Source organism: Notamacropus eugenii, chromosome 4 (assembly GCF_028372415.1).
Source record: "Notamacropus eugenii isolate mMacEug1 chromosome 4, mMacEug1.pri_v2, whole genome shotgun sequence".
NCBI classification, from domain to species: Eukaryota; Metazoa; Chordata; class Mammalia; order Diprotodontia; family Macropodidae; genus Notamacropus; species Notamacropus eugenii.
Genome location: NC_092875.1, coordinates 15,938,002 through 15,958,653, shown reverse-complemented (window position 1 = coordinate 15,958,653; position 20,652 = coordinate 15,938,002). Strand labels below are relative to the sequence as shown.

At 44.2% G+C, this 20,652-nt stretch overlaps 1 protein-coding gene across 5 annotated transcripts in view; it reads left to right on the top strand.

The window, feature by feature from the left end:
- The window catches only part of NF2 (NF2, moesin-ezrin-radixin like (MERLIN) tumor suppressor), a 125,455-nt gene that overhangs the window by 96,018 nt on the left and 8,785 nt on the right, over window positions 1-20,652 (top strand). For 2 of the 5 annotated variants that reach the window (XM_072600028.1, XM_072600024.1), the window contains 4 exons: window positions 8,068-8,285; window positions 10,394-10,499; window positions 11,222-11,352; window positions 12,150-12,309. In XM_072600028.1, coding sequence (XP_072456129.1) covers window positions 8,068-8,285; window positions 10,394-10,499; window positions 11,222-11,352; window positions 12,150-12,309 — 615 coding nt within the window. Of the gene's footprint in view, window positions 1-8,067; window positions 8,286-10,393; window positions 10,500-11,221; window positions 11,353-12,149; window positions 12,314-13,567; window positions 13,696-20,652 lie in introns of those variants that run through there. The other 3 variants (XM_072600026.1, XM_072600027.1, XM_072600029.1) reach the window with 3 other exon arrangements.

The following is a 20,652-nucleotide window of genomic DNA, read 5'->3' as shown; positions in this document are numbered from 1 at the left end:
TTTTTCCAGTGAGATATTTCACATTATCTTCTATTTTTTCTCTCTTTTGGTTTTGTTTTGTAATTTCTTAGTTTATCATATAATCGTTAGCTTCCCTCAGCTGCACTCTCATTTTTAAAGAACTGTTTTCTTCAGTGAGCTTTTGAACCTCCTTTTCCATTTGGCTGATTCTGCTTTTTAAAGCCTTCTTCTCCTCATTGGCTTTTTGGACCTCTTTTTCTAATTGAGTTAGCCTATTTTTTAAGGTGCTATTTTCTTCAGCATTTTTTGGGGTCTCCTTTAGCAAGCTGTTGACTTGCTTTTCAAGCTCTTCCATGGCCTCAGCCCATTGCATATTCATTTTGGAGGTACTGGATGCAGAAGCCTTGACTTCCTCAGACAGTATGCATTGTTCTTCCTCCTCTGACAGGATGGAAGGAAATACCTGTTCACCAAGAAAGTAACCTTCTGTGGTCTTATGTTTTTTCCCTTTTTTGGGCATTTTCCTAGCCAGTTACTTGACTTCTGACTCCTTTGTCAAGAGGATGGTCGTAGTGTTCCTCTTCACCCCAGGACCATGCTCAGGGCTGAGATTCAGATCAGCTGCTCACTTCCTCCAGGGACTTTAGGCTGGGGCAGGGCCACCACTCAGGGCTGAGGTTCAGATCAGCTGTTCAGTTCTCCCAGGAGCTTTAGGTGGAGTGCTTCACAGCTGCCACCACCACTGCTGCCACCTCTTGGGGCCAGTGCTAGGAGAGACCCTGCTCCTCTCTCGCCCAGTTGGGAAAGCCCTCTCACTGACATTTGAAGCTTTCTTTGGCACTTGTGGGTTGAGGGTTCTGAGACCCTCCCTGCTGGTGATTCTGCCCCAGAGGCCTGTTCTGGTCCTGTTCCTTCTGGTGCCACACGACCAGGGCTGGGCTCTGTTCTGCTCAGCGTCCTGTGGGATAGACCTTTCCTGTCAGCCTTCCAGGTTACCTTTGGCTGGAAATCTCTTTCACTCTGTCATTCTGTGACATCCTGCTCTAGAATTTGTTGAGAGTCATTTTTTATAGGTATTTATGGGCTGTGGGGGAAGAGCTAGAGTATGTGTGTCTTTCTACTCCACCATCTTGGCTCTGCCCCTCAAAACCCTTTGATTTCATGTAATCAAAATTATCCATTTTACCTCCTTTGAATATATCTACCTCTATGCCTAAATGTGACAGGTCATTTTGCCCATGCTCTACTAATCTGCTTATGATGTCACCTTTTATGTCCAAATCATGTGTCCATTTTGAGCTTGTCTTGGTAGATAGAGTGAGATGTTGGTCTGTATGTAATTTCTGGTAGACAGCTTTCCAGCTTTCCCCATGGTTTTTGTTGAACAGTGAGTTCTTGCCTCAATAGCTGGAATCTTTAGGTTTATCAAACATTAAAATACTGTGTTTCTTTGCTACTGTATATTGTGTGCCTAATCTGTTCCATTGATTAGCCTCTCTGTTTCTTACCTAGCACCTAGTACCCAGTTGTTCTGATGGTTACAGTTTTGTAGTAGGTTAAGATCTGGTTCTGCTGGACCTGCTTCCTTCTTTCCTTTTTGTTTTTTTAATTGATTCCCTTGATATTTTTGACCTTTTGTTTCCCCAGATGAATTTTGTTACTGTTTTTCTTAGCTCTCTAATCCTCTGATAGTTTGATTGGCATGGCACTGATGATGTAGATTGTCTAGCACCAAGTGCAGTACCTGGCATATAGCAGATATTTAAGACATGCTTAATGACTGATTAGTATTGTCTTTTTTATGATGTTGACTTGTTCTACGCACAAATAATTACTATTTCTCCAGTTATTTAGATCTCTCTTTATTTGAGTGAGGATCATTTTGTAATTGTTTACATAGTTCCTGTGTGTGCCTTGGCAGGTTGACTCTGAAATATTTTATATTGTCCATAGTTGTTTTTAATGGAATTTCTCTCCTGTTTCTTCTTTCTGGATTTTGTTGGTAATTTACAGAAATGCTGATGATTTTTATGGGTTTATTTTATATTCTGCCATTCTATTGAAGTTGTTCATTGTTTTGATTAGTTTTTTAATGGACTCTTTAGGTTTCTCTAAGTAAATTATATTATCTAAAAAGTTTGCCAGTGCTTATTGTGTTCAATTCTTTTTTTCTTATTTTGTTCCTATATTTAGCATTTCTAGTATAGTACAAATAGTAATGGTAATAGTGAACATCCTTGCTTCACTCCTGATCTTATTGGAAAGATTTCTAGCTTGTCCCCATTACAGATAATACTTGCTTTTGGTCTTAGATACTGCTTACCATTTTAAGGGAAACTCTGGACGTAGGCAGAGCCAAGATGATGGAGTGCAGGTTGGAACCCAGCTCCCAACATTCCCTCCCAACGTTTCCCTCCACACAACTTCAAAATAATGCCTTACGTCAAATTTTGGAGCAACAGTCAACAAAAAGTCAGAGGGAGACATTTATCCAACCTAAGACAACTTAGAAAGTCTACAAAAGAGGCCTGCAGTGTCGCAAGACTGCTAGTGGTAGGCCTTGGAGGTGGACACAACAGTGGCGGTAGCAGCAGGTTTGAGGAGCTCTCAAATCAGAGACAGTGAGGAGGTCAGACAACTGATCAGAAAGAGATTACAGGGGATCCTTTGCTGGCACTGGGTGTAGCTGGTGCTGATTGGAAACTTGCCCATTATCAGTTCTGGGTTTCAGTTCCAAGAGAGAGAGGAGTGCTTGTGATTGATCACAAAGGAGCAGGGGTCTTAGTCACAGTTTCAGGGCCAAGACGAATACTAGTGCTTATAACTGCAAGGAAGCGGGGGCCTTTCCTAGGTAAAGACTAGAGTTCAGAAAAGAAGAGCAGTGACCATGTCTCCCAGGATCACACCATCTTGGAAGCAGTGAAAACTTGTAGACCCTCAGAACTAGCCCTGAACATGAACACGAAAAAGTACTCATTGTGCAACAGTGCCTTCCCTCCATAAGGTGAGCAGAACCCAACTTTAGCATGAAGTTCAAAGTCAAAAGATAGGCTGAGAAAATGAGCACATAACAAAAAAAGAACTTGACTATAGAAAGCTACTATGGTGGCAGGGAAATTCAAGACATAAACTTAGAAGATGACTGTGTGAAAACAGCTACAAGCAAAACCTCAAAGAAAAACACTAATTGGACCAAAGGCCAGCAAGAATTCCTGGAAGAGTTAAAGAAAGAGATAAGTGGTAGATGGGAATTGGCAGGGGGTGGGGGGAATGAGAGTGATGCAAGAAAATTATGAGAAGAGAATGAACAACTTAGTAAAAGAGGCACACACTAAAAAAAAACCTTGAAGAAAATACCACCTTAAAAAATAGAATTGGCCTAATGATAAAAGGCACAAAAATTTATTGAAGGAAAAAACTCCTTTCAAGCAGAAAAAGGGGTACAAAAAAATCACTGAAGAAAAGAACTTCTTAAAAAATCAGAGTTGGCCAAATGGAAAAAGTACAAAAGCTTACTGAAGAAAATAATTCCTTAAAAAGTAGAATTGGGTTAGTGGAAGTAAATGACTCCATGAAAAATCAAGAAAAAATAAAGTCAAGAGAATGAAAAAACAGAAGAAAATGTGAAATTTCTCATTGGAAAAACAACTGACCTGGAAAATAGATCAATGAGAGATAATTTAATATTTGATGACATGAAAGCAATGATCAAAAAAAAAAATGTCTACACACCATATTTCAAGAAATTTTTAAGGAAAACTGCCCTGATATTTTATATCCAAAGAGTAAAGTAGAAATTGAAGGGATCCACCTATCACCTTTTGAAATAGGTCCTAAAATGAAAACTCTCTGGAATATTATAGTCAAATTCCAGAGCTCCCAGGTCAAGGAGAAATATTGCAAGAGACAGAAAGAAAAAGTTTAAATGTTGTGAAGCCACAATCAAGATCACACAAGTTTTATCAGCTTTCATGTTAAAGGAGCAGAGGGCTTGGTATATGATATTGCAGAAGGCAAAGGAGGTAGGATTACAACCAAGAACAATGTTCTCAGCAAAACTGAGTATAATTTTTCTGGGGGGAAATGACATTTAACAAAATAGAGGACTTTCAAGCATTCCTGATGAAATGATCAGAGCTGAATAGAAGTTTTAATATTCAAATACAAGACTCAAGAGAAGCATAAAAAGATAAACTATGAAAGAAATCTTAAAGGACACAATAAGGTCAAACTATTTACATTCCTATATGTGAAGATGATTTATGGGACTCCTAAGAACTCTATCATTATTAGGACGGTTAGAAGGAGTCTGCATAGACAGAGAGTATGGATGTAAGTCAATTATGTTGGGACAGTGTCCCCCCAAAAATATAAAGGGGTGACAAAGAAGGATGCATTGGGAGGAAGGGAGAGGGGAAAAAAGGGAAAATTTTCTCATTAAAAAGAAATGCAAGAGGTAGTTTTTACAGTGGAAGAGAAAATGATCTGATCAGTACAATGATCCATGACAGTTCCAAAGGACTTGTGATGAAAAAAATGTTATCCACCTCTAGATGTTTCTCTAGAGAGAGAACTGATCAACTCTAAGTGCAAATTGAGGTATAATTTTCTCACTTTCTGCATCTTTTTGTTTTGTTTTGCAATATAGCTGTTACGAAAATGTTTTTGCATTATTTCACATGTATAATTGTTTGCCTTCTCAGTTGATGGGAGGGGGTTAGAAGAAAGAGAGAGAGAGGTCTGAAACTCAAAATTTAATAAGAAAAAATATTAAAAATAGGTAATAAAATAAGAAAATAAAGGAAAGCTCTGTCTTTACTATGCTAGTGTTTTTTTTTTTAGCAGGAATGATTGTTGTGTTTTGTAAAAAGCTTTTTCTACATTTACTTAAATAATCGTGATTTTTTTGTTTTTATTAATATGATCAGTTATATTTATAGTTTTCCTAACATTGAACCATCCCTGCATTCCTGACCAAGAACCAGCATTATCTGTAATGAGGACAAGTTAGAAACCTTTCTAGCAAGTTCAAGAGTGAAGCAGAAATGTTCATCATCATCAATATTCAATATCCAACATTGTCAGAATGATGATCTTTGTGATATGTTTCTGTGGTTTCCTTGCTAATATTTTATTTTAAAATTTAAAATATAATTTAGTTTAAAATTAGGGAAATTGTCTATAGTTCTCTGTTTTGATTCTCCCTGGTTTGGGTATTAAGATATATTTGTGTTATAGAAAGAGTTTGGGAGAACTTCTTCCTTATCCGTTCCTTTTTAAGCACTCTATATAGTATTAGAATTAATTGTTCTTTAAATTTTTGGTAGAATTCATTTGTAAATCCATCTCATCCTGGTTGTTTTTTTTTCCTTTGAGTGCTCACTTATGTCTTATTCAGTTTCTTTTGCGTAAGGTAATATGTGTACTCTATTTCCTGTTCACCTGGGCAATTTATATTTTGGCAACTATCGATCCATTTCATTTGTATTGCCGTGTAGTTGGGCAAAATAACTCCTAATAATTACTTTTATTTCTTCTTCATTGGTTGTGAATTTATCTTTTTCATTTTTGATATTGGTAATTTGTTGTTTTTTAAATTAAATTAAAATTAACTAATGGCTTATCTATTTTTTCCCCCAAATCCAGCTCCTACTTTGTTTATTAATTCATTGGGATTTTTCTTACTTTTTTTTTTTTGTTCTCCTCCCCTTCGATTTTCAGGATTTCTATTTGATTTTTAATAAAAAGTTTTAAATTTGTTGGTTTCTAGTTTATTTTAGTTTTATGCCCAGTTTGTTTCTTTTTTTATTGATGAAAGAGTTTCAAAATATAAATTTTCCCTGAGTACTACTACTGAATTCCAAAATTTGAAATCGTGATTGCTACCCCTATCGTTTTTCTTCATCTGAAGTGTAATAGATTCTGCTCCAAACCCTTATTTAACTCTGTCTGTATCTTTCTGTTTCAAGTATGTCTCTAATAGCCAACATGTTGTCAAGTTCTGGTTTCTAATCCGTACTCCCATCCTCTTCCTTTCTATGGGTGAGTTTGTCCCATTCACGTTTATGATTAGGATTACTGACTGTATTTCCTTCCATCTTATTCTCTTTGTTTCTCCCTGTCCCCTCTTTATGAATCTGTTTTGTTTCTAATGTGCTCTTTAACCCACCCTCCCCTTTATTTATCCCTTAACCCCCAGTTGATGGAATGCATTTCTTTCCCTCCTTCAGCTAGTCGGGATAAGAGGGCAGTCCCTGTCTCATCCCCCACTGCCACCTTCTTGTAATGAATATAAACTCCTCTTTGCTCACTCCATTTCGGTGAGATGGTTTTCCCATACTTCCTTTCCTTCTCCTCTGTCCTCATGCATTCCTCTTCTTCCCCATTCTGTTCTTTAGAGATCATCTGCCATAACAGAATCACACCAAGCGCTCTGATTAGATTCCTTCTAGGACTCCTGGTGAGAATAAAATGCTAAGGGACTACATCTATCATCTTGCCACATAAGAATGTATACGTTTTAACTTTTAGTCCAGGAGTAGGGAGCCTATAGCCATGAGGCTGATGTGATTTCTCACTTACATTCATCTTTTTATCCTACTCTTAACTCCTTTGTTTATCAGATTATCTACTTGGCTCTAATCTTTTCATCAGGAATACTTGGAAGTTCTCTGTTTGGTTAAAAATTCATTTTGTTCCCTGTGGGAATTTTATGTTTTTGAGTAGGTTATTCTTTTCATAAGCTTAAATCCTTTGTCTTCTGAAATGTCATATAATAAGCTCTCTGTTCCTGTATAATTGTGGCTGCTTAATCATGTGTGATCCTGACTGTGACTCCTTGCTCCTTGAATTCTTTCTGTTTGGCTACTTGCAGTACTTTTCCCCCCCTTAACCTGGGAACTCTGGATTTTGGCTTTAATATTCCCAGGAGTTTTCATTTAGGTGTTTCTTCAGTTTCTACATTGTCTTCCAATTTTGCAGTGCCAGATAGTTTTATGATTTCTTAAATTAGGACATTTAAGCTCTTTTTCTGTTTTTGACTTTCAGGGAGTCCACTGATTCTTCAATTCTCTCTCCTCAGTCTATTTTTCAGGTCCGTTGTTTTTCCTATGAGAGCTTTACATTTTCTTCTATTTTTTCAGCATCTTAATTTTGCTTTATCATTCTTTGATATCTCATGGAGTCATTAACTTCCACTTGGCCAATTCAGACTTTTAAGAAGTGATTTTCTTCAGTAAGATTTTGTACTTTTTTCTGCACTGTTGATTTTCTTTCCACATCTTTCTTTCCTACCTTCCCATTTTTTCCTCTACTTCTTTCTTTTGGTTTTAAAATAGTTTTTTAGCTGTTTTTTAAACCTTTGCTTAGTTTTTCTAGGCAACCTTGTTGGGCTTGTGTCCAAGTCGCATTTTTCCTTGAGGCTTTGTTTGTAGATTTTCTGGGAGAGCATCTTCTTTTCTTCGTTTGTTCCTGAGCATCTCTGTTGTTAAAATAGCTCTTTATTGTGGTATTCTTTTTTTTGTTTGCATATTCTTTGGGCCAGTTTCTTGACTTTGGACTTGATGTTAGTGCTGGGCTTTGTGCACTTGTGGTGGGGAGAGGCTTGGCTTGAGCTCTTACCTCTCAGGCTAAGGGCCTGCGAGCTTTCAGGGCCCTGAAGGTTCTCCTTTTCCAGCAGAGCTTATGAGTTGTTCCTTCCAGTGGGGCAGAGGTAGAAAGCTGCCCTCTCATTTCCAGAACGTTGGTCAGTGATTTCTGTCGCCAGTCGTTAGCATTTCTATAGAGCTCTAAGGTTTGGAAAACATGAAAAAAATGAGATATTTTCTCCTTTGATCCTCACAACTCTGGAGGCAATGCTGTTATTCCCACTTTACAGTGAAGAAACTGAGACAAACAATGAAGTGAGTTGTCCAGAGTCGTACAGCTAAAAAGTGTTCGAGCTCAACATTTGACCTTGGGACAGTGCTGCCCTAGCTCAATAGAATGGATGGAATAGATTCTTGGAGGCTGTGACATTAATGGTCCAGAGACCTGATGTTTGTTGTTGAGGTCACATGGTCTATAAGGACAGAGTCCATTCCTACCAGAAAGCTTTTAACCTTTCAGATGCGGTCTGAGGAGACAGCTGACCTGCTGGCAGAAAAGGCCCAGATCACAGAGGAGGAGGCGAAGCTCTTAGCTCAGAAGGCCGCTGAAGCCGAGCAAGAGATGCAGCGGGTCAAGGCCACAGCTATTAGAACAGAGGAGGAGAAGCGTCTGATGGAACAGAAGGTGTTGGAGGCCGAGATGCTGGCACTGAAGATGGCTGAGGAGTCAGAGAGGAGGTGAGCTGGGTGACGTAGCCACTTGTCCCCCTGCTTCCAAAGCCCAGAGGCCACCAGGCTCCAAGGGCAGTGTTTTTGGTTCATGTAGCTCCTGCCTTAGTCCAGCTCAAGGCTTGGCTGGGCTTGGTCTCAAGCTCCTTACTTGCGCTATTAGGATATTGTGGGTGGAGGGGAGCAACTTGTCAGCTCTGAAGGTCATAGGGCCCAGGGTGCAGGCTGTCATCTTTTGGGGAGGAGGTGACATTGGCTCAGAACAACTGCCGCCTTTCCTGTAGCACATTAAGAGTTACCAATCATTTCATTCCTACGCAGAGGAGAAAAAATAAGGCTCAATGAGAGGTTCAGTGACTTGCCTATGGTCCCATAGCTGGTCTAAGACAGAAGCAAAATGCAAAGCCTTTTCTTTGGCACCAGACCCAGTGTTCTTTCCACCACACCTCAGGTATGAGGGCAATTTTTGCAAACCTCTCTCCCTCTGAAGTTCCTCTTTGTTCACTTTAAAACAAATTTATTTTTATTCCAAATTATTTTCAGATTTGCAGCTAAAGGAAAGTATGTCTTTTTTATGTAATGGGAGGAAATTCCCTGCCCCATGCTATTTGCAAAATGACCTGCTAAATCTGAGGGCAGGAAACAGGATCTTTGGAAGTTCTTCTCATTCATATTTGAGCATGCAGGCCCTAACCTGGCACCCTTGCTCCCCTATAAATAGTGTCTTTCCTTGTCAGTCTCCACTGACCACTCAGCAGCCTGGAGTTCCCCTTGGTGGCTTTGGCCTTTTGTGTTTTGCCAAGCAAGGATTCCAGACACAGAACTTTGGCATGGGATGAATAGGTCCATGTCCTCTTACAGCCTGTGCCAAAGGAGGCTTTGACATGGCTCTAGTGCATGGAGCACTAGGCCTGGAGTCAGGAAGACCTGGGTTTGGATTCTGCCTCAGGTGCTTCCTAGCTATGTGACCAGGGCACCTGTACTAATATAAGTATATTAAGAAACACTGAGTAATTTGGGGGAAGGAAGCACTTGTAGCTGAGTGGGGTAGAAGAGCTAGGATGGACTCAAAAGGAAGCGAGGGAAGTGGTTAGTACTCAGGTTCTCTTTTATCATGTCTAGTACCTAGTAGTCTTTGCTCAAATGACCAATAATTTGTGTTGCCAAATCTTTTTTTATCTCTCCACCCTTAAGTAAATTTCTTCATATCACCCACTCTGATTTCCAAATATAAAGTTCTGAACATGAATTTTAAAAAAAATCAGCTGAACCATTACAGAATGAGCAAAACAAGGTTAGGGAACAGTCCATGTGAAAAAAGATCTTAGGGAATTTTCAAGATCAAAAAGCGCTAGTTTTGTGATGTAGCAGTCAAAAAAGTTTGTGCAGACAGGAGGTCTCATTAACAGAAGCTAATGGTAGTTTCTTTGTACCCTGGCCTGATGAGACCCCCTCTGGTGTAGTGTTTCCATGCCTGGGCTCCACATGTGAGGCCAGCTATTGACAGCCAGGGTGTAGGCTGAGGAGGGGGCTGGTGGCCATGCCAGAATTGGTTGGAAGAACCAGCCCTCAGCTCCCAGGCAGAACTGGGCTTGGAAGGTGAAAGTCACAGGGAAGCCCTATTTGTTCATCTGGACAATGAGAGAGTGGATTGAGCTGCTTTAGAAGGGCATGAGGTCCTGGGCCCAGGCTTTCCACGTGGAGACTGACTGCATGCTTGTCAGCAAAGTCATAGAGGGAGGGGGAATGGTGGTGAAAGGGAGAGGCTTCCTAGTTGTGTGACCCAGCCTCTGAGCATAGAGTGGGGATACCAAGGCCTCTTGTGCTGCAGGACTGTCCTAAGGACCCCGGAGACAGTGGGTCTGCTGTGACTCTGACCCCAGCTGTAGTCTTACAAAGATTCAGAGGGGGAGAGAAGGGGGCTCGGAGGTCATTGAGTCCACCCCCTCATTTCACATAGTGGGAGTGGGTGCTCAGAGAGACAAAGGAACTGGCCCAGGACTCTTCAGTCATAGGGGCTGAGCTGTCATTCCACCCCGGGGCTTGTCTCTCTCTTCACCTCCTGCTCCCCTGGAACTTGGGTCTTGTTTCCTTTCTGCTTCTCCCTTCCTGCCTAGAGCAAAAGAGGCCGATCAGTTGAAGCAGGATCTCCAGGAGGCCAGAGAGTCTGAGAGAAGAGCAAAGCAGAAGCTCTTAGAAATCACCAGCAAAGCCTCTTACCCGGTGAGAGCCACATACAGGAGGGCCACTGGGCCTAGGAGGGCTGAGTTGGGGGGTATGCCTGTCCCCGAGGCATCAGCTCATCCACTTTCAGCAGGGAAGGCTGCCCTGTGACCCCAACAGCAGAGCCCTGGGGTCCTCGACCTTCCTCAGACACATAACCTTGGCCACTCACTGTATTTCTTCTCCCTGAGGAGAAAGGGCCAAGTAATTCCATCCCTTCCAGCTCTCAAAGCCTCTGGTCCTGAATCCCAGAGGGAGGCATTTGTAAGAACCTCCTGCCCACCCTTGGCATGCCGAGCTGTTGGGCAGCAGACCAGTGGCCCCAGTGCAGGCTTCATGGGCTGTACACGTACAGGGGCCAGCTTTGAGCTCTTGGCTTTCGAGAAGGAGGCAGAGGCTGTGAGCCTGGGTTTCTCTGGTCCCTCCTCTGGGGTTTGTGATGTTGCCCTCAGTGGGACCCTTTCCTTAGGCTGTATTAGGAGATGATTGAACAGGATGGAACTCTTGTTCCAGTCCAAGAGGCCCAACCATTTGTCTGGTCACCTTTTTACACTGTTGAATTCATCTCTGTAAATGCCATTCTCTCAGGCTAGGGAGTCACTGGAAGAGAAGATGTTAAAGACACTGGAAGAATGATTCCCAGGTCCTAGCCCTTCCCCAAACCCACAACTGCCCCCCCATTATTGTCTGGAGGTTCCATCTAAACCAAGCTCTCTCCTCAGCCCCCTGTGAGCTCAAGCACCACAGCCCTGCCACCCGATGCACCCAGTTTCGGGCTCATGGGCGAGAGCCCCTCCTTTGACTTTAAGGACACTGACATGAAGCGGCTCTCCATGGAAATTGAGAGAGAAAAGTAAGTCACCCCCTGGTCTGTGTCGTGTGCAGGGCAGGGATCGAGGGGTGTAAGTGTGAGGGGGTGGGGCAGCCCTGGCTTTCCTGAGGCCTCTGTTCTTCTCTCACCTCCTGGGAGCGAGAACTTCCTGATTGTAAGTTAAAGGTGCCAGATGCCTTCCCAGGCATGCTTGCTGGAGACAAGGTACCCTAAGGAGTAACCAGGGAGAGAACTGGGTGGTCAGATCCTGCCTTCATCAGCCCACTGAATGATCACCCTCATGGGGTGAGATCAGTGTTTTTCTCCTGATTGCATTCCTTGGGGCCCAGTAGGACCCCTCTAGACTCTTTGAAGAACTCAGGGTTACCTAAAGGGGAGCTTCCCCTGGCCATAGACTGAACCCAGACAGAGAGTTAGTGGAACCCAGACCAGCAAAGTTGTGCCCAGAGCCAGGGCTGCCCTTGGCCTGCTTTTCTCCATCCCCTCCCTTTAGGGCTAGGCAGGCTGCAGCAAGCAAACCCTGAGTGATTTGGAATGGTAGAGAGCGTGAGTTCCCAAAGCAGTCCTGCCTTGGAGAGGGTCTGTGTAGGCCCACGGAGTTGTCTTCCACAGCCCCTTGTGCTTCCAGCTGAGAAGGCGTCTGGCACACTCTGTCTCAGGGGATTTCTGAGGCTCCCAGAAGACATCTGAGTCTGTTCTCCTTACTTGGGTAGGGGTGGGGTGGTGTTACCAGGATGAGAAGCTGATCTGAGCATCTGTGTGGGTCAGGGGTGCCCTGGCTAAGCTGCAGCACCCACAGTCTGTCTCCCTCCTGGCAGAGTGGAGTATATGGAGAAGAGCAAGCACCTGCAGGAGCAGCTAAACGAGCTCAAGACAGAGATCGAGGCCCTGAAGCTGAAGGAGAGGGAGACGGCCCTGGACATTGTGCACAGCGAGAGCTCTGACCGGGGCGGCAGCAAGCACAACACCATCCGCAAGGTGGGCCAGGGAAGGGGGGGGCCATAGAGTAAGGTCTTCCTGGAGATGGTTATAGTTGACAAGGCTCTTTGGGAAGCAAGATTCTGCAGAAACCAACCTATGGCAAGACCAGAGCTGCGCTGGGCTGGACATGTCAGGGTGTCCTGTGCTCCTCTTCCCCATGAAAATAAGTCAGAGCCATGATTTAGGACTTGGTTTTTCCCTTTGGTTGGGCAGCTCAGTTCACCTCTTTTTTGTCCACTTTCACTGAATGTGAAGAAAAGCCCTGGGCCTGGTGCCTCCCTCCCCTAGGTCACAGTTTGCCCAGCAGTGAGATGGTCGGATAGACACCGGTGGGCCCTTCTTACTCTGCTTGGCTTGAATTTGCACCAGATCTAGTATCACGCGCCCCTCCCCTTCAGACAGTACATTATTTTCTATTGTAATTGTTCCACACTGGTGAAGTTGTGATGGTTAAATCGCAGCTCTGGGCAGAGGTGGCCTCTGTCTGCTTTGCTGACTGTTCTGACAGAGGCCTCTTTTTCACTGTGTCTGTCGGAACATCTGAGACCTGGAGTAGGAGGGGCCTCCTTGGCAGGCAAGTCCAACTCTCTCACTTTTACAGATGAGGAAACTGAGGGTGAGAAACGGGTAGGACTTTTTCAGGGTCATATAAGCAGTCAGCCTCAGAGGCAGATCTTCTGACCCCAGAGTCTGTGTTCTTTCCAGTACACCATTGCCTGTCTATCCAGCTGGTGTCGTTGAGGTGATGGCAGTCTGTAGTTTCAATGTTGGTGATGGCTAATCATCTGGAGCCACAGCTCACTAATATCTGGCTCCTTTTTGTAGTTAGGCAGCCAGGGGGTACCATGGTACACAGAGCACTGGGCCCAGACACAGAAAGATTCCTTTTTCTGAGTTCAAATGCGGCCTCAGACACTTAGTAGCTGGGTGACCCTGTTTGCTTCAGTTTTCTCATCTGTAAAATGAGCTGGAGAAGGAAATGGCAAACTCCAGGTTCTCTGCCAAGAAAACTCTTAAGTGGAGTCACAGAAAGTAAAATAACTAAACACAGTACTCTTAGAGTTGAGAGTTGCTCTTGAGTTGAAGGGATGTGTCTTTTTTGAGTATTTAAAACTGCCCGCTGAAAGTCCTGTGAGGTGTCCCTCAGCTGGGGAAAAGCCCTCCTTCCCCTGGGGCGAAGAGGCTGACTCCCCTTCATACCTCCTGGCCTTTGTCATTCCTTGTTCTCTGTTTTCATTTTATTTTGCTGGTTTAGCCTCAAGCCCAAGGCAGAAGACCTATCTGCATTTGAGCCTTCCAAGTAGGTTATTCCAAGGTACTTTGTGTGTGGTGATGGGACTGCCCTCTGTAACACTAACCTGTGCATGAGCTTGCCTGTCCTCCTGCTCCGAGATGTCCTCCCTTCCCACCCCCCAGGGCCCTGGGCCCCTGGGTGACTGCAGCAACTGCATGCTTGGTCAGGTCTCCCAGAGGCGCATGCCATGGAGTCAGCAGGCCTGACCTCTCCTCTGGGTGCCCCAGCTGTGCCTGCTCTGCTGTATCGGAGAGTCCTTTGTGGGGGTGACATCTGGCATGGAAACCAGTCAAGAGGGAGCTTGAACTCTTCTCCGAGACCCTTCCTGTGGAGAGGGAGGGAGAGAGGGGGGCCTTCCAAGCAAGCATGGCCACCCCAGCTGGTGAGAGAAGAGACTGCCCTTCCCTTGCATCTCTCTCCAGAGTCTCCCCTTCCTGGCACAAGCATCTATTCCTGCCAGATGCTTGGAAGCACACTTATCATGTGGCATCTAAATTTGGGAGCTGTGATGCCCCCACCAGAATTCCAAGGGGCATCTTTCCCAAAGCGGGGAGGGGTGTTAGCTTGTGGCCTGAGTGAGTATAGATGGAGAACAGTGTGGTCACTGTTACTTCTGTACAGGCCTGTGCACATAGTAGATGCTTGATAGTATGTTTGTTCAGTGAAATGATCAGCTTGTTTGGGCTGAGTGATCCCAGAATTCCTTTCTAGCTCTAAAATTCAGTGAGGCTTTGCTTATGGACCTACAATGTAGGGTGGAACATTCCTAGTAAGCCATATGCCTGGTATCCTAGAGAAGAGGCAGGGCTGGACCAGAGGAACCCCAGGGTCACCTTCATTCGGCTCTGCCCAGCCTTCTCCCCTTGCTCCCCTCCAGATGCCCGTTGGCTTCCATTCATGAGCTCGTGCTGGTGATGAGGTGGACAGGGAAATGAATACGTTATTATCACACTCTTTATTACGAGACAGAATTTGTTGAGTTTGTCTGGAATGCCGTGGAAGGGAAGCCAGTTACTCAAGTATCAGAGACCTGTGGCATGACTCCCCAGGACAAGCCTGTAAGAGCTGGACAGTTCAGCCTCTAATTCTGGGTTTCCTTATGGCTACGGTTCATTAAGTGCCCCAGTGCCAAGAGCTGTAGACCCCAGGGTCAGGATGGGCAGTGGGCATGTTCTGCTGATACAGGAAAAAGCCCAATTACCTATGTTGCTCTGGGAAGGGACAGTCTTAAGAAATTTTCTGATTAACTCAAGATTAAGTAGAAAATCCTTTGTGTTTTGACCCTCGTTGAAAAACTTCCTAAGATAAATTCATATGCGGTTTTAGTTAAGTACAGCTAACAGAAGAAAATTGAATTTTGCTTTTCTTTTTTTTAAACTAATGGAGGATCTTCAGACACCTCAAGGCTGTGGTTTTGAATATCATTTTTTTCCCTGGGCAGTGTTGTAGCCACAAAAGGAATAAGGGAATCTGTCCTTGACTTTATGTCATACTCTAGATAGAAGCTTTAAAAAAGTAACTAAACTTTTCTTTTCTTCTGTCAAGATCAGAGTAACCACAGGAAAAAAAGGATAAACCCATCTAATTGAGGATTCTGGTTAATAGAGGTTTTTCTGTTGCTTAGAAGCTTGGGCCTCATCATCTCTAATTAAATAGTAGTTGTTCTGACCATATATCTAAAGCTTGATGTTCTCTCCATTTTATGGGATCTGGCTTGAGCTCCCTTGTAGCCAGGTGGCTGGACTTGGCCACTGTCAGGGCCTAGCGATGGCCAGCGCAGGTGAAGGAGGGACCATGTGAGAGCCAGTAAACCTTCTGGTGATCACCATTAAAATCACCCCATAGTGATTTTTTCATTTTTCAACCTTCGATTCATAGAATTGAAGTGTTTTCTACCTCACCACCTCTCACTGTCTGTTATGGCTTCTGGCTGCCAATGCTTGGGAGCCCTTCACTGTGTGGTCAGAATGTGGGAACTTCTCTCATCCGTAGTCTTTGGGGAAACCATCGGTTCAAGGCGCTGACCTTTCTTCCTGATCTGAGAACTGATTTCCTGGTGGCCTGGCACTTCAGCTGGGGAAGGAGAAGGCATTTTACATAAGTGTCTCTCCCAGTTCACACCTAGGTAGGAAGTGGGGATCCAGATGTACAATTTCCTTGTTGGGTCTGAGTAAGGTAGTTCAGTCTTCCGAGGTAGTTCAGCCTGGGTCAAGAGAGTCAGTGCCTGGCCCAGGACTATACAGCTCCCATATGTCAGAGGCAAGACTTGCCCCCAGGCCCTCCTGACTCCAAGGCTAGTCCTCCATCCATCAGGCTACCTGACCACTTAGATTTTAGATTAGAAACTTTAAAGTGGAGGTGAGGGGAGGAGGGAGGTCAGGAGAGGAGGGAGTCAGTCTGACTGGTACTAGTGGACTGGAAGGTAATGTTACTGGTGTTTGGTGGGTATATTTTCTGTTCTGTCTGCCCTTCTATACCAGTTGGTGAGTATGACCATGTTGGCATTTTCATCTGAGTCACAGTAATACTAGTGACAAGAGCCTTATTTGTGACAGCTGCCTTTGGGGAAGCTGCCGTGGAGTCACCATGGAGGGTAGACTGAGTGTGCACAGTGCGGCGTAGGGGGCAAAGCTAAAGGAAGCAGATCCCATTGTCTGGAAGGTGTCCGGCTACCACACAGGGGTTTCAGGGCTGGGTAGTGAGTGATGGGGGAGAGGATGCCACAGTTTGGGCTGAAATATCTCATTAGCCCAAGCTCTTCAGAAGCTGCCCTGAAGCTCACCCAAAGTTCTTGGAGAGAAGGCTCCCCCTAGGATGGGTTCTTTCCTAGGGTTTGCACTTGGATGGCTTATCTGAGTTTGCATGTCCACAAAATGATCTCGTGTTTTTGCACATGTGATTGTTAACAGAGGCCATTGTTGTGTTCATCCTTCGCTGCCGAAGAAGACCATACCGTCAGAGAAATGATGACATGACTTGCGCTTGTCTTTGTTTTAAGTGAGGGAGGGCTGTGCAGGTCACCAGCCTTACTTGTCTGGAGTAACCAGAGGGTTACTTTCAGGGAATAGGAATGGAGGCCATAGTAATAGAGTGAATGTCCAGAGGAGAAGTAATAGGGGTTTTAGGATCAGAGGGTGATGGTAGAAGAGCCCCTTTGTAAAAAAATTTAGCCAAAATGATTTAAATCTCCTAGTTCTGTCTTGAATTAGGGTCTCTGATTCCAGGGTAGAACAAGGATGCCTCAAAATCTGTGACCAGCCTCTTCTGGGCCAGAAAGATACAAAAGCACAACATCATTTTTAATTTGGTTAGAATTCACTTCTTGCTGTAGCACCGTTGGTATCAAATGAGACACTAAAACACCTCAGGAAACAATAAATCACAGAACGGAAATTGCATATTCATGAAAGGCATCTGCTGCAATTAAAACAAATGACCACAGTCATCTTGGTGACCTCCACACTGCACAGCCTGCTTTAAAGCTAGCTGCTCAGTATTTTATGTGTAATTATGTGGTTAATGTACGAATCCTTTCTGACCCAAGTGAATCGAATGTTTGTGTCCTCTTAGATGAAGTGGTCCAGGTTGGGGATACCAGTACAGAACCAGCCTCAAGCCTGGCTGCCCCACAGTTCCCTCCAGGCTTTCCATCTCTTCAGGAACAGTGGAGGACTTAGGAATCATTTCCCCTCTCATAGCCAGGGAACTTTGGCTTGCTAGAGATTAGGCCGGGCAAAGACTTAAGTTAAATCCTCAAGACTTTTTCCTACCCTTCTAGATTTCTCCTGACTGTCAGACTTTGGCCTTATTCTGTTTGTTTCTGGTAACTGTCTGGATGACATCCATAAGGAGCCTTTCCCAAAGTTTGGGGGTCTCTACCCACTCAAACTGGTTTTTCTTTTTTTAAGTGCCACTAGTTTCCTTTTTCATATTTTGCTACATTAGACTGGAACAAGAAATGACTGATCTTTTTTGTTGTGTGTCCTCATCAGGATTTGGTTTGGTGCCTTTTCTAGATTTATTCTGAAGAGGTTTTTTTGGTGGAGGAAGCTCATCTACAACACCCTGCCCCTCCGCCTTCTTGGCTTTTGCCACCACTAAAGCTTTTAGAGTAGGGTAGTGCTATGGTTAGACGTGTGCTTAGGGAATATAATCTTGGCATCTCTGTGTAGGATGATTGGAGAGGAGAGAGCTTTGATTCAGGGGGACCAGTCAGGAATAGTTGTCATGTTCTGGGCAAACTGAACCATGTTGTTCCGTTCCCATGTTGTTCCGTTCCCATCCTGCCCTCTCCCATCTCTGGGCCTTTGCTCACCCCTTTCTGAGCCCGAAGAAAACTCCCCCATCTCGATGGAGCATTCCCTGTTGTCAGCCTTAGCGGCTTCTGCCGCTGTCTGGCCAAGCAGAACCTGTCTGCTTTTCCTTTGTCGTCCCAGCTCTTCGGACGCTAGAAGACAGTGCTCGTGTTCCTCGTAGGTCTTTTTTTCTCTCTGTCAGCAGTGAAGTCAAGGATAGGAAATTAAGAGTTGTTTGGGGTCCTAGCAAGTAATTGGGTTTGGAATATCGGGGCTCTGAAGTAGAGGGGTGGTAGATCACAGAAGGACCAAGTCTCCTGGAGCAGGTGAAAGAGTGGGGTCTTGTTCAGGTAGACCACTAAGGTTCTCAAAGAAGGGGTTGATGTCCTAGTGGTGCAGTGCGTTGAAAAGATGAGTCAAGCTGTGCACTTGTCTGGGTTAACTTTCTGCATCTGATACAAGGGCAGTAAGTCAGAGCCCTGGACTCAAACAGTCCTTTTCACCAAACACATGTTCCAGGGCCCCAAGGTAGTGGACAGTATAACAGATGAAGGCTGCCACAAAGGAGGTGGAGGTTCCCTGGTCTTTCTGGGCCTCTCTACCAAAGTATTAAACATTGCCTTTATATTCTTATTGCCCAGAGAGCCTGCAGTGGAGTGCCAGTCCCCCAGACATCAAGGTTAATCCCATCTGCCTCAGGTCTACGCTAATGTTTCAGTGCTCTCAGCAGTCTGAGCTGGTGGTGTGAGCATGTGAGGGGGGGAGGTCAGTCCCCACTTCCACATGGTTTCTGGCCCACAACCAAGTGGGATGGTTGGGAGAAGGGAGACTGAAGGCAGAATGACCAGTTTAATACATGATTAAAATAGTTGAAGCCAAAGAGCATGAAGTCCTGACCTGAGGTGGCAGCAGCATAAATGAGGGGAGAGTGGAAGGGGAGGAAGGAGAGGTGATGCCAAGGGTGAGAGAGGAGGGAGCATCAAAGATGGTGTCCAGGCATTGCAGGAAGGCACTTGTGTGAGCAGATCTCCACATTCTTGGGTGGTGGTAAAGAACCCAAGTCCCTTTGCTGCCATCTGGAAAGTGATTTGGTCTGCTACGTGAGTCCTCTTTGTTTCATGGTGGTGGAAAGGAAAGTATTCAGTTTGGCGCTGCTCCTAGCAGCACTGGAAGGAAGGAGACAGGTGGCACATGAAGCTCCCTGGGAGCTTGATCGCCCAGACACATCTTGGTCATGTCCTGGCAACGTCACTGGCTGGGCCTGTTGATCTGTGGGGCCTCAGAGACGTCATTTAGTTCCTCACCAGCCTTGTGGAGGGAGTCACTGTCATCATCCCAGTTTTCAGCTGGAGAAATTGAGATGTGTCATCATGTGGTGAATTGGGGCAGTCAGAAATGGGCTTTGGGCCCACTTTGCGGAGAGCGCCATTTTGTCTTAGGCCGTTTTATCTCAGTTTGCTGCCTTTGCTATCAGAATTTAACTTTCTTTTTTTTTGTTTACAGTGTTCTACAGTCACTCCCATACATCTTAGATTTTTCACCTCCCTCCCCCTCCTTCCCCACTCCCTGCCTGAGAAGGCATGCAGTCTTATATAGGTTCTTCTACACATACAGTCCTATTAAATACATTTTCACCTTAGTCATGTTGCATAGAAGAATTAAAATGAACTGGAGAAATCATAAAACAAACCAAAAGGTAATACAAGAAGATGGTCTGCTTCATTCTGCTATCGAATTCCATAGTTCTTTCCCTGGATGTGGAAGGCATTTTGCTTTAAGAGACCATTGGGAATTATTTAAGTCCAATGCAATTTAAGTGCATCGCAGTGAAGTTCTAAGTCTACCAGAAAAAACTCTCACACACTGTGGTTGTTGCTGTGCACAAAGTTCTCCTGGTTCTGCTCCTTTCACTCAGCGTCAGTTCGTATAAGTCCTTCCAGACCTCTCTGAAGTCTTCCTGTTCATTATTTCCTGCAGCACAATAGTATTGCATTACATTCATATACCATAATTTGCTCAGCCATTCCCCAATTGATGAGCATCCCCTTTATTTCCAGTTCTTGGCCACCACAAAGAGAGCTGCTATAAATATTTTTGTACATGTGGGTCCTTTCCCATTTCTATGATCTCTTTGGGATAGAGTCCCAGGAGCGATATTGCTGAGTCAAAGGGCGTGCACATTTTTGTAGCCTTTTGGGCATCATTCCAAACCACTGTCCAGAGTGGTTGGATCAGTTGGATCCACCAACGATGAATTAGTGTTCCAACTCTCCCACATCCTCTCCAACATTTATCATCTTCCTGTTTTGTCGTGTTTGCCAATCTGACAGGTGTGATGTCGTACCTCAGAGTTGTTTTGATTTGCATCTCTAATCAATAGTGATTTAGAGCATTTTTTCATATGATTATAGATAGCTTTAATTTCTTCCTCTGAAAATTGCCTGTTCATATCCTTTGACCATTTATCAGTTGGGGAATGACTTGTATTCTTGTACTTTTGACTTGGTTCTCTCTATATTTTAGAAATAAGGCCTTTATCACAGATACTGACTGCAAAAATTCTTTCCCAGTTTTCTGCTTCCCTCCTAATCTTGGTTGCATTGGGTTTGGTTGTGCAAAAATTTTTCAATTTAATGTAATCAAAATTATCCATTTTGCACTTTGTAATGTTCTCTATCTCTTATTTGGTCAAAAATTTCTCCATTCTCCATAAATCTGATAAATATACTATCCCGTGCTCCACTAATTTGT